The 14,021-nt window shown below is 45.1% G+C and overlaps 1 protein-coding gene across 5 annotated transcripts in view; it reads right to left on the reverse strand.

Annotated features, from left to right (window-relative positions):
- The window catches only part of MPP7 (MAGUK p55 scaffold protein 7), a 287,051-nt gene that overhangs the window by 14,253 nt on the left and 258,777 nt on the right, over positions 1-14,021 (reverse strand). For all 5 annotated transcript variants that reach the window (XM_072651829.1, XM_072651826.1, XM_072651828.1 and 2 more), the window contains one exon: positions 3,368-3,448. In XM_072651829.1, the coding sequence (XP_072507930.1) occupies positions 3,368-3,448 (81 nt within the window). The remainder of the gene's footprint in view (positions 1-3,367; positions 3,449-14,021) is intronic.

Genomic DNA, 14,021 nt, shown 5'->3' on the forward strand with positions numbered 1-14,021 from the left:
TTGTGGTATATGATTGTGATGGAATACTACTGTTCTAAGAAATGATGAGCAGGATGCTTTCAGAAAAACATGTTGATGTGAACAGGCACAAAGTGAAGTGAACAGAATGAGGAGAACACCGTACACAGTAAAAGCAATATGGTACAATGATCAATGGGAAAGACTTGGCTATTCTGGGCAATACGATGATCCAAGACAATTCGAAAGGACTTACGATGAAAAATGCTTTCCACCTCCAGAGAAAGAATTGATGGAATCTGAATGCAAATCAAAGCATACTTTTCAAACTTTTCTATTATTATATTTTTGGTCTGTGTTTTCTTTCACAACATGGCTAATATGGAAATGTTTTGCATGACTGCACATGTATAATCTATATCAAACTCCTTGCCTTCTCAAGGAGAGGAGATGGGAAGGAGGGAGAGAGAGAATCTGGAACTTAAAATTTTAAAAACAAATATTAAGAATTGTTTTTACATGTAATTGGAAAAAATATATTTAAAATTTTCCCCCAAAAAGTATTTGCTTCTAAAATCCCAAATTATTCCTATAAAGGATATAAATTCATATCCATTCATTGATATAAATCATCCTTAAAGTTGGGGTGATATCTATTTTGGAGGACCTGTGATCCTGTTGATGGGGATGCTTCTTCTTAGCCATATCCTTCTGTAAATCCTCCACAAGGGGCTCATGTAGTGCACTGGGGAGCCCTTCTCTAGATTATAGGTTATTAAACCTGCGGACCATTACCTTGCTTTTAGAAAAAAACATTTTGATAACTTTCCTTCAAAATAACTTTTCCTTTGTAATGCTATATATTTTATTCATTTAAAACCACTATTCTGAGAAGGGATCCAATAGTTGTATCAAATTGTCAAAGGGGTCTGTCACACACAAAAATTTAAGAACTTCTGCTCTGGATTGACTTTGATAAAGAGAGAAGGCTGGGTTGCATTTAGGTAATAGTACAGTGTTTTTAATATATCCAAAAGATCTCAACGGGCTATGATGACAAACCAAATGTTGTGGAGTGGAATTTAATAAGAATAAATGTGAAGGTTGACACTTGGTTTCAAGAAAAACCAATTTGAGAAGTGCAGGATAGGGGATGAATGTGAAAAAGATAGAGTGATTTTAGAGGACTGCAAGTACAATATGAGTTAACAGAGTGACATAGAAGCCTCCCCCCAACCCCCAAATAAGCTAACATTTTTCTAAGGTTCATTAGGAGAAGCAGTATCCAGATTAAGTGAAAGATGCCTATACCCTTACACAGATGACACCTAGACCAGTGATATCAAACTTAAATAGAAATGGGGGCCACTAAACCATATATAGGAACATCTGCAGGTCACATATTGACTTAGAAAACCATATATTAACATTATCTGTGTTCTATTACATTTTTACTTTGTTAAATATTTCCCAAGTATATTTTAATACAGTCCCCTCACTTAAAAGTTGTGGGCTGCTTGTCTGATATCTCTAATCTATAGTACTTTGATTTGGAAGGAGGATAAACAAACAGAAATGTTTAAAAAAAAAAAAAGATGAACAGGATGGTGAAAGGATTGAATACTATGTAATATAAGGACAGAACAAAGGAACTGGGAACATCTGGCATGCCGATATGACAGTTAAATTAACGAGTTGAAAAGGTAGTCATGTGAACAAGGATTAGAAAGGCAGTGCTAGGAACAACAGGTAGAATTTATGGAGCAGATGCTCCCCACCTCCTGATAGAGAGGTGATGGATTGATGGATCCAGAGTACAGATTGATAACAAATTTTTTTTTGAAACAGCCAATGTGGGAATTTGTATCTCTTGACTCTTCAAGTTTGTTATCTGGGTTGCATTTTTCTTTCTTTTTCAATAGGAGTAGAAAAGGAGATAGAAAAGGAGAAGGTAGGTTTTTGCAAAATGAAAATAATAAAATTCAACTAAAGGAAAAGGAATAAAAAAGAAGTTACAGAAAAACATAGGCTTTATGTAACAATTAGAAAGGTCCAAAAGTAGGCCAAAAATGATAAGCAGTGCTTTCCCTTTCACTGCAGCTCTTCAAGAAGATGGTTGCGTATCCACTTGCTAAAGGATGTTACAGAATGGATTCCTGCTTAGGTATAGGTTGGACTAGAAGGCCTTTTAAGTACCTTCTAACATTTAGATTCTATGATTTTATAATTCCTCTCAAAGAAGAGCTAATTATTACAACTTCATGAGGTAAGTAATCATTATCTTCTAAGATGGAGTTCATATTTAAAGAATTTTAACTCCTACAGAAATTTTGTAATTCAAAAAGGGAAAATAATTTGGTTTCATTGAGCATCTGTGATGAATTTATGTCCTATGACTTTCAGAGATGCAAAAATATAGATTCATTGCTTCATAGGGAAGTAGGACACCTATATGGGCTAAGAATATTTGATACTGCCAACCAACATTGACCCTGAGCTATTTCTGAAAATCACTAATTTCCCAACACCTGGGTTTTTCCTTGGCAACAATTAAGCTATTAGAGAGGGAGGAAATAAATGTATGATAACTTTTCCGACCAACCCTCCTATTGTCTTCTTTCTAAACAACTATATTTCAGAAAAATTGACTGACTATAAGGAAATCAAAGAGAGGAAAATATTTATAATGCCCAGGTCTACATTTTCTTTAACCTTCCTGTAATTTTAACTGGCCTGTAACTTAAACCTGAAAAAAAATTTGAAACAATTGTCTGGAAAAAAGTAGTAATGGAGTATCTAGGGTAAAAAAGAACCAGAATCTAGAAATAAATACGAACTCTTCCACAATAAGAGAACATTACTAAGGGCAATATATAAACAGTATTTTTTATTGTTGGTGGTGCTGAAACTGTTTGAGAAAGCCAACATTTCAATTTAGCTTTTTAGACAGTTTTCTTAACATCAACATATTAAGTAGTCAAATGACATTTATTCTGCAGATAGAAATGCTTCTAACATCACATTTCATTGGTAAGAATGCCTGTGAAAATAACAGTTACTATAAAAAATAAATGTAAAAGTGTGCTGAAAAGAAACTCCACCAGTTGATGATTAGAGAAACCCAGTTTAGCAGAATTCACCAGTTTGTTAAAGATATGATAATTAAGATAGGTCTATAATTCTACATCATATGAAGCCCTTTTGTTGTCTCTGCAGGTTTTACTCTTAAAATAGAAACTTGGTGAAATACCCTGAAAAATTTTGGAATTTGCCCTAGGAAATGATTTGAAAAGAGATTTTATTTAGAAGAAAACTAGATTTAAGTGCATTTGAGTCCAGAATGTTAATAAAATTAAAGAAGCTAAGAAAAGAGAACTTTTAAAGGTCCATTACAGAGAATGTTACTTACGTGGCACCGTGACACCATAATGCTGTGTATCGCTAATCAGCAACTTTCGTTTTAGTTCATTTAATCCTACTCCCACGGGTCCTGAATAATAATAATAATGATAATAACAGTCAGCCAAAGCACCAACTAAAAATAATTTCTAGGAGTAATACTTACCTAAAGGAACATGATAAACTAAATGAGAAAAAAAATTCAATTATTTTTGCTGGTTAAAATCACCAACTATTTAACTTTTACTCCCTCAAAACAATTATTTCAAATATTTGTTTCAAATTCACACAGCTCAGCTGGGTCACAATACATTTCCAAATGAATGCTACCCATGAGAGCTTTGAAAATATTTACATAATTCACTTGCAGTTACTAGTCCAGATTTTTTTAAAAATTTAAATACTAAGCCAAAGTAAGAACTACTAATTCTCATTCAATTAATGGTCCTAACAAGTCGCTAACCACATTTGGAGAGTCTCTTCCCTTTCAATCAATCAATAAATACTTTAGTACTAACTACTCTCATGGGAAAAAAAATCTACAGTTAGAGATGTGAAAGGAATGTGTTTTTAGGCATGGGAAATGGTCTGTACAAACAGGAAAGTATACCTAGTTGTCCAGTTTGGTAGCAATATATAAAAAAGTAATAAAAGTAGTGAAAACTAAGGTTGAAAAGGTAGGTAGGTAGGCAGGCAACAGATTGTAGAAGTCCTTAAATGCCAAGCTAAGTAATTTGCATTTTGTTGTCCAAGGAGCCACTAGAGAGGTACATGGTCACACCTGCACATAACAGCTCATTTACAGAAGGCTTCATATTTCATTTGATATTTACAATGTTTTTGTGGAACAGATAGGGCAAGTATCATTAATGCCATTTTAAACATAAGAAAGTTAACAATCAGAGAAGTGACTTATCCACTGTTAGGGACAGAACCAGGATTCCAACCCAATCCAATAAATGGTTTTTTGTCTCCCTCCTCCATTCTATCATGCTTCATAGTTGTGCAAAGGACGGATATGAGAGGGAGAGGCTGGAATCTGGGGGTCAGTTAGGAAGTGATTTATAATAACTTGAAGTGAGGCAACAAACACAGGATGTTTTTAAAGAGCATTGGTTACAGGGTTCAAATTCCTGTTCAGGTACCTACTAGCATCTTGGGTAAATTAGTTGGACTGCATATACTTCTGTAAAGTGAGGGAGAGTTGGGCTAGAGAAACTTGAAAGTCTACTCCAACTCCAGAGCTAGGATGCTAAAGCTGAAATCACTGAGCGAAGTTGGTGGTATGAGTGAAGGGAAGGGGATGAATGCAAGAGTGAGTGTGGAAGCAAAGTCAATAGAAACTAGGGTGAGGGGAGAAAAGTGAGGGAACAGAAACAGAGGAAAAGTTTCAGAGAGAATACTGGGGACTACCAAGAGTTAGACTATTTTTAATGGAATACCTAGTCTTTCTTACTCTATTTTAAAATTCTTAACTCTTATAAATAAAGAGTAGTACAATGCCTGAGGAACAGAAAATGATTACACGCTAGTTAAATAATATAGGCCATTCTAGATAACTTCCTCTAAAGGCAGAGTCACATAGAAGTGGAGAGAGGCAACCCAAACTTCCAAAATCTGTATTCCATTTTATAATATTATCAGCTGGGGAACCCTCAAACATGAGGTTTTTTGTGTCTGCCTCTGGTTAATTTTGTTGTCACTACCTAAGAGGCTTCCTCTTAGATCTTATTCTTGTGGCTTAACTCAATCTCCATATGCCTGTTCTATAATCTTCCTCCACTGTGAGTCATCCAATTGGATTCAACGAAGATGTAATAAGTATACTTACTGCATGCATGGCATATACCACTTGTAGTTTTCATTCAGAGTACAAAACATTCAACACTATGCCCAGGTGGGCAGCTCTTCAACTAAGAGGCTAGCCAAGCTCACTAGGCTCTTCTAGGTCCTTAAAAGACATTACAGCTGTTCTGATCACTGGGTCTCCAGGTACAAGCCTCCTCTCTCTTACTCCCTGCCAGATTTGAAACTGGATTGCCTCTCAATCTCCTGACACTCCAAGTTCATTATTTCTCCCCTGACATTCCTTTTAAATTTAAATATCTTTCTTTTAGGTACTCCTACTGAAGGTTGGTTCCCTAAGTAGTCCCTCTGCCAGCCTTTTGTCAGATTAATTTATAATAATAATAGTGATAATAATTCCTATTCATATATTACTTTAAAGTGTGCATAATATTACTATAACCCTACAAAGGAGATCCATATTATTGTTACCATTTCATGGATGAGGAAACAGACTCGGAGGGGTTAATCTTGAATGATTTCTTTCTCCTTCCCTTTTTCCCCGAGTGGGATGCTCCCCTGTCATACAGTTTAAGGTGATATGGCAATGGAAACATGTTGGGGGACAGCTCTGGACCGGGGTCCCCCGTGAGGACCGTGAGATGCCTGAGGGTCCGAACCTGCCCCCTTGTGGGGTACTGGGATGGCCCTGGTAACAGGCTGGCTCCACCCGTGGGGAGGCACTTGGGAGGAGCTCGCCCGCCCATGGGAGGTACGGGGGAGGAGACAGGGGATAATAAAAGGGGATGATCACAAGGGCTTAGAAGGAGAAGGAGAAGGGGAAGAAATGCAATAAAGCTTGCTGACTGCAACTCCTTTCGGGTGCTCTGCCTGTTTATTGCCCTCCCCCAACCGGGAGAGGGGCCGGAGACGTCCGAAGACCGGGGATCGGTAAGTGGAGAGGCGAAGGCCCGGGAGTAGACCCCGGGCAGCTGGCGCCCAAACAGGGACCGCTGTAAGGAGAGGAGAATCCGCCTTTGCCCCGCTACTGCGGGAAGATTCAGGCAGCCTCAGTATTGAGAAGTGGCCTTGACCCGCTACTGCGGGAAGATTCAGGCAGTCTCAGTATTGGGAAGTGGCCAGGATGGGCCAGGGAAATAGTTTTCCCAACCTGAAGCCCGAAGATAAGGGAGTGCTTGCCTGTCAGTTGTATAAGCTTTGTAAGACCCATGGGCTTAAGCCCCACATCCGGGACTGTAGAGCATTTGTGGAAAAGATCTGGGATGGTTCCCCTTGGTTAGAATATTGTGGGCTACACCCAGTCAAATGGGGCGTAGTGGGACAGCAGATGGTCGCCTATGAGAAAGAGAGCCCTGGCGTACTAACAGAGGAGGACTTTACGTTCTTTCAAGTGGTCGCCACGCTTCTGCGTTCGGATCCCTGTCCCCCCGGGCGGTCCAACGGCGAGACCCAAACAGGGCAGTCCCTTCAAGGGACGACAGAAGAAGAAGGGGAATCTGATGAGGATAATACTGAGCTCCAGCCCTTATATCCATGGGGTATGTTAAGAGAATGTGCAGGCAGGGACCAGGACCGCGCCCTTCAAGATGGCGCATGGCTGAGCAAGGGGCGGGACTCTAGAGCCCCAAGGGGAGGAAGAAAAGGGAAGTTTGATGAGGAAGGAACGCCCAAGAGGGAGTGGAAGGTCCCCTGGAAAGTCCCCGAGACAAAGGGCTCGTCAGAAGGAACCCTTAAGAAAGAATGGAAAGTCCCTGGAACAACAAAAGAGGGCGGGGGAATTCGCAAGAAGAAGTTTCAACAGAGTTTAGGAACTCCCAGTCCTTCTGAGATCGGACCTAATGCCTTCTCCTTCCCCCCAGCCTCCATGTCCTTGTCACAATCATCACAAGGAATGCGGTCATTTACCTACGGGCAGTCTGGGCCCTCGGAGCCTCTGAGCGTACTCACTCAGAGCCTATCCGCAGCTTTGGCGGAGGGACAGGAGGTAGATTTAGAGGAGTGGGAGGGGGCAGGCGCTTACCCTGTCATAGTGGAGCGGGATCTGATGGGAAATGAGAACCGTTTACATCGACCGGTGCCCTTCAAATTATTGAAAGAACTGAAGGAGGCCGTCTCCAAATACGGCCCTTCGTCACCTTATGTGAAACATCTCCTTGCGAATGCCACAGCCACTTGGCCGTGGGCCCCAGCTGATTGGAGGGAGGTATCGGGGGCTATTCTTACACCAGGGCAGGTAGTGGCCTATGGCGCTGCCGTTAGACGAGAGGCGCTCAGATATGTCAAGGAACACAATATTGCAGGGACAGAGGACGCTGTGAATATGATAACAGGGGTGGGGCCATACTCGCAGCTTGCTGACCAGCTCCAATTCGACCCCCAGGTGATGGCTGCAGTACAGTATTGTCATATTAGGGGCTTTGCCAAGATTGACGCCCCAGGGACTATGAGGGATAAGTTGGTAGGGTTAAAGCAGAGGGCTAGCGAGTCCCCTACTGATTTTGTGAGTAGGGTTCAGCTTGCGGTCTGGCGGTCTCTTGGCTCGGGACCAGGAACGGATTCCCTGATAACTCAGCTGGTCCGAGATGGCCTGCGTCCTGAATGCTCCCAAGCCCTAGCGGGCTTGGGGCCTCTTGCCTCCCTTGAGGAGATAGTAGAGAGGCTGTTAGACATTCCACCTAAAGACACCCACCAGGCCATGGTGACGGCGGTGGCCCAAGGGGTGACCCAGGCCCTTCAGGGTGCCAAGGACCAGAGGCAATGCTATCGCTGTGGTCAGATGGGGCACTTTAAGAGCCAGTGCCCTGCCGCTAAGGTGGGACCACTGCCCACTTGTTTTCGCTGTGGGAAACCAGGTCATATTGCCAGATATTGCCGCCCTAAGCCACAGCCTCAACCACCTCGGTCGGGAAACGGGAAAGGGGGCCTCCCTGGGGGGGCCCCCCGAACCCAGAAACATGTCTTCCCAGTGGGGACCGTAGGCCCTGCCCCTGCCCCCCAGCCCGGGAATTCTGCACCCCTGTCGTATCCGCAGCAGTACCAACAAGCCCTCCAAAAATTACAACCTTAGTATGCACATCTGCCACGGATCCCTCAGACACTGATTTAGTTATAAGGCCTTGGCATACTGAAGGGATTGATGTGCCCCCCGCTCCCTTTCCCCGCTTGGTGGTGGGACCCTCCGGCTATGTGCCATTCATAGTCCATACTCAATTGTTGTCCAGCGGGTCCTCCACGATTTATTTGACTAATCCGCATTGTTATCCTATAAATATTGCCCCAGGGACTCCCGTTGGGAGGGGCATCTCCCTGCCTTGGATTGAAGAGCCTGAGCAGAACACCCATCAAATTAATTGGTGCTCTCCCATTGTAGGCGATCGCCCCATGATACAGATTCTGGTTGAAGGGCGTCCAATCATGGGTCTGCTCGATACTGGAGCAGATGTGTCAGTTATTAATGCATCCCAATGGGACCCCAGTTGGGCGGTGAGCGGCGGTGCTACCCCGGTTGCTGGAGTAGGGGGTGCTAGTTCAGCGCTACGGGCTGCTAAACATTTGAGTTGGACCTTTGAGGATTATCAGGGATATTTTAGACCCTTAAAATTGGCTGGTCTTGTCTACGCCCTTTGGGGGCGCGACCTCCTCCAGCAACTTGGGTTACACCTTACCACTCCAGAACACCTTCAGTTAAACATGCTGGGGCCACCATAACGGTGAGCAGCCCGCCTATAACATGGAAAACTGAGACCCCTGTGTGGGTTGAACAGTGGCCCCTATCCCCCCAAAAGCTCACCACCTTACGTTCCATAGTGGCCTCCCTTTTGAAACAGGACCGCATTGAGCCCACCACGAGCCCTTATAATTCTCCTGTTTTTGTTATAAAGAAGAAAATTGGATCCTGGCGCATGCTCATAGACCTTAGAGAGATTAACAAATGCATGCTGCCTATGGGGGCGCTACAGCCCGGTCTCCCCACTCCTGCTGCGATCCCTCGAGATTTTACTATGACAATCATTGATATCAAAGATTGTTTCTATAGCATTCCCCTACACCCACAAGATAGGATCTAATTTGCCTTTTCCATCCCTTCGGAAAATCGCCAGCAACCATATGAACGGTATCATTTTACCGTGCTCCCTCAAGGGATGGCAAATAGCCCTACCATGTGCCAAATGTATGTCCATGCTATCCTCTCTCCACTTAGACAGTGCTTCCCCAAGGCCATTATCATTCATTATATGGATGACATTCTTGTTGCTACACCTAGCCATGATTCCACAATGGCCCTTACTCAGCTTATGATTGATACCTTAGCTGCCCACGGGCTGACTGTGGCTCCAGACAAAGTACAGACCACACCCCCTTTTCAGTATCTTGGTTATGAACTAAAACAAGGGCGAATTGCTCGCCGTCCTCCGAGCACTGATCTCTCTCAGCTCTCCACTCTCAATGATTTTCAAAAGCTGATTGGCACTATACAGTGGATGCGGGCAGTTATCCCTATCCCCGATGGTGATCTGTACCTGCTGTATGACTTGCTGCGAGGAGATCCCGCCCTACTCTCACCCAGACACTGGACATCCGAGGCCTTAATGGCAGCCAAGGGCATCCTCAACAGGTGCTCCGCTGTCGTTGTGCAACAGGAGCCCAATCAGCCCATTTATGCCACTATATTAAAAGCAAGTACCTTCATTGGATGTCTCTATCAATCACATGGCATTTTGGAATGGCTATACCCCCCTCGCCACAAAAGAGTCCTTCCACACAAGTGGCGAATGATCGCCCAGTTTTTTCTTTTAAGTGCCGAACGCTGCCTATTGGCTTTTGGCAGATTCCCCGTTCTGAACTTGGAGGCATCGGAGGAAGCCCTGAGGTGTTTCTCCGATGAAATCCCAGAATGGGCCTCTCTTCTATGCATGTGTAATATTGTGAAGCTTCCGCTCCCCCCAGCGCTTAGAGGATGGGAAGTTCTTCCTATTCGGGTTCCCTTTGCTATTGTATCTCCACAGCCAGTTATGGGACCCACTGTTTTTACGGATGCCACCAAATGTCATAGGGCTGCAGTTTATATCCCTTCTAAGCAACTCCTTAAGGTGTACACCACCGAACATTCCTCAGCCCAAAAGAATGAACTAGTGGCAATCCAACATGCTCTCTCCATATTACCTAATGAGAGCTTTAATCTTGTCACTGATGGTTTATATTGTGCAAATGCTATTGCTGCCTTACCTTCTGCCCTTATTAATCCCCGTGCTTCAACTATAGCTCAAATCTTATATGATATTCAAGAGTCCATGTTACAACGCTCTACTTCTCTTTATGTATTGCATATTCGTTCCCATATGTCCACCATAGGACCAATTTATCAAGGTAATGATATTGTAGACAAAGCTCTTCTATTTCCTTTGCATTTAGAAGCACGAGCGGCCCATGACAAGTATCACCTATCTGCCCGATCTTTGCGACGCCTTTATGGCCTGTCCAAAGAAGACGCTCGTCGAATAGTCAAACAGTGTGTCAATTGTGCCCCATTTTGCCCTCCTGCTCGAGACACCGCTGTTAACCCCCGTGGTGATCTCCCTAACGACCTTTGGCAAATGGATATCACGCACTTTGGCAAAGTCCTTATACATGTTTGTGTTGATACGGCCTCCAATTTCATCATAGCCTCTATACAGCCCAAAGAGACAACCCACGCAGTGCTCAATCACCTTTATGGTTGTTTTGCCGTGGTTGGAGTGCCCCAAGCTGTAAAAACAGATAACAGGCCAGCTTATACTTCTTCTGCCTTTGCCTCTTTTTGTAAAGAATTTTCTATTACTCATATTACTGGCATCCCGTATAATCCCACTGGTCAGGCCATTGTTGAGCGTGCTAACCGCACTATAAAAACTCTTCTTTTAAAACAAAAAGAGGGAGTGAGGGCAGCGGGGCGCCTCTCCCGAGGTGATCTGGCACAAGCCGTCTTCACTCACAATTTTTTGCAAATCTGGGACGATGGCATAAGCCCCGCACAAAGGTTTTATCTCCATGAGATGGGGGGCAGAAGGGAAAGGCCGTTAAAGGCCCCTACTGCCTGCCTCACTGGAGCTCGAATCCGGTGGAGGGACCAAGAAGGCAAATGGCATGGCCCTGGAATAGTCATAGTGAGAGGTCAGGGGTATCTTTGTGTCCAACCAGATGAAGCCGACCCAGGGACTGAGATCCGGATCCCCACGCGATGGGCAGTCGAGCTGCGAGAAGCCGAAAGCAAGGAGGAGACGAGGGCAGCGAGGAAGGCACCGCCCGAAGCGGGTGTGCAAACAGCGTGAGGTAGCCATGCTCACACTTCTGATAGCCCTTCAACAGTTCCTACCTGGGTCCGAGGCTGTCCAGTCCAAATGGTACAACGCCACCCCCGCAGAGCAGCGAGCCGCAGATCAAAGGGGCGACACCTACTGGGCATTAGCACAGGGACTCCCCACCCTAAGAGTGGTCGGATGGGGAAACCATCCTATCCCTCTTCTTATGTATGGCAATGCCTCCATCCTGACTGGGACCCCAAAAGCAGATTACAGCTACCTGCCGATAGAGAGAAGTCCCTCCAAACCACTGTCGTTGGTGTCTGTGACTCCTCCGGTCTGTCTGTACAGAAGGTGCGGAGCGAATGACTCCTCTGCTCTGTGGGGCCGCTTCTGCGTGCCCCTGACTCCCCGTGAACTCACTGAACTGCCAGAGTCCAATCCAGAACTGCTTAATCATAGCACCTCGGTCAATGTCACCTTGTTGGCTATCCCGTATGCTGCTGCCAACATGACCAGAGAATGGAGCCCTCCCGTTGTGCCTCCTCCTTGCCCGAAGGGTCATCCATTGACATTTGACCCCTTCGCGGTCTGTTCTACAGGCATGGCGGCTCCAGGTCCGCCATTGCCAAATGGCACAACGCTTTGGTTTTGGGATGCAGATAATACGACCTCTTATGGGAGAAGGCCTGCCCCTACTCCTGTGGTGATTCCCTATGGGAGGATACATGGTAACTTGTGGAAAATAGGGCCCGCCTTGGGAACAACTAATTTGTCAGTCGTGGTAGTCACTGGACCTAGTGGAATTTGGACTCAACCGGACTTGTACCAAACATGGCAACACGTGTTCCAGGGGAAGTATTCCTCCTGTTCAGACAGACATCAAAAAGACACCGATTACCTCTGCTATGAGGTGGTAGCAGAAGTTCAAACACCTCCGAACAGTGCTTTTCTCCTGTGTCCCTCTAATAACCTCACCATACAGTATGAAGGACCACAGGCTAACCTACCTACATATAATGTCACTTGTACTCAACCCATTCTTACTAACACTCTTCGGAGAAACCATTCCTCCTATGTAGTTATGCTGGTCATAAATCCTCCCTATCAACTGCTCCCAGTTAAAGCTGAAGCTTTCGCGCTCACACCTGCAGACCGCATTTTTAATACATTGATGAAGATATCGACGGGCGGACTTCGTCCCCGCAGCCGCAGGGATGGGATTGGGGACGTTTTGGGGTTTGTAAATCTGGCTATAGAATTGTATGAAGAGTTTCAGATCCTACAACTAATAGAGGAAGGACAGTTATTAGCTTCCACCCTCCAATCTTTCATGAATTCAGAGGTAGCAGCGTGGCACCGTCAGGACCATATTGATCACCTCCTCCAAAGTCAAATCACCGCCCTACAAGACACGGTGATTTGGCTAGGAGACCAGATGGCTTTACACCAACGCTACGAGATGTTGCAGTGCCACTACAAATATCGCCCGCTTTGCATGCTTAATCTCCCAATTGATTCCTCAACCTTCCCCAATCAATGGCCGGCGGTCCGCAAAGCCCTCCAGGGGGCTATGCTGGCTTATAACGCCACAGATGACATCCATCAGTTGGACTTGCTCATTGATCAGCTGAATAACCTCTCCAGAACGTTTGAGGAAAAGCGTGAACGAGAAGAGCGTTCCATCTTCGATTGGTTACAATGAATCCTGGACTTGCATTGGCTGCCAGGGGTGCTCTCCTCCGTTGCAGTTCTTGTCCTTATGTGTCTCATCCTGCCGTGCCTCCTGCAATTATTGACACGGGCACTGGAGAGTCTTAAAGGCGATGTCTTGTCTCTGAGACACCGCGAGGGCAGGTCCCCATGGGGGGAATCGCCCAACCTACCCGTGTAAAACAAAAAGGGGGAGATGTTGGGGGACAGCTCTGGACCGGGGTCCCCCTTGAGGACCGTGAGACGCCTGAGGGTCCGAACCTGCCCCCTTGTGGGGTACTGGGATGGCCCTGGTAACAGGCTGGCTCCACCCGTGGGGAGGCACTTGGGAGGAGCTCGCCCGCCCATGGGAGGTACGGGGGAGGAGACAGGGGATAATAAAAGGGGATGATCACAAGGGCTTAGAAGGAGAAGGAGAAGGGGAAGAAATGCAATAAAGCTTGCTGACTGCAACTCCTTTCGGGTGCTCTGCCTGTTTATTGCCCTCCCCCAACCGGGAGAGGGGCCGGAGACGTCCGAAGACCGGGGATCGGTAAGTGGAGAGGCAAAGGCCTGGGAGTAGACCCCGGGCAGAAACAGTAGATTTAGAGTTTCAAAATACTAGGATTTGAATCTCTGTTCCACCATTTATTAGTGGGAAACTGTTAGAAAGTCATCTACTTTCAGCTACAATTTCTTAATCTAGACAAGGGGGGTAATAACTGTCATAAAGCTTTTGGGTTGGTTGTGAAAATGTAAAGAAATAATGCAAGTCAAAGTGTCAAGCACTCACAAAGTAAGAAGTTATTGTTAGTACTACTTTTTCTTCTCTTGGTCTTCCTCTCCTACAGAGCCCTTTGTCTATATCATGTTGTCATAACTTTGGTG

Source organism: Notamacropus eugenii, chromosome 3, assembly GCF_028372415.1.
Source record: "Notamacropus eugenii isolate mMacEug1 chromosome 3, mMacEug1.pri_v2, whole genome shotgun sequence".
Taxonomy (NCBI): domain Eukaryota; kingdom Metazoa; phylum Chordata; class Mammalia; order Diprotodontia; family Macropodidae; genus Notamacropus; species Notamacropus eugenii.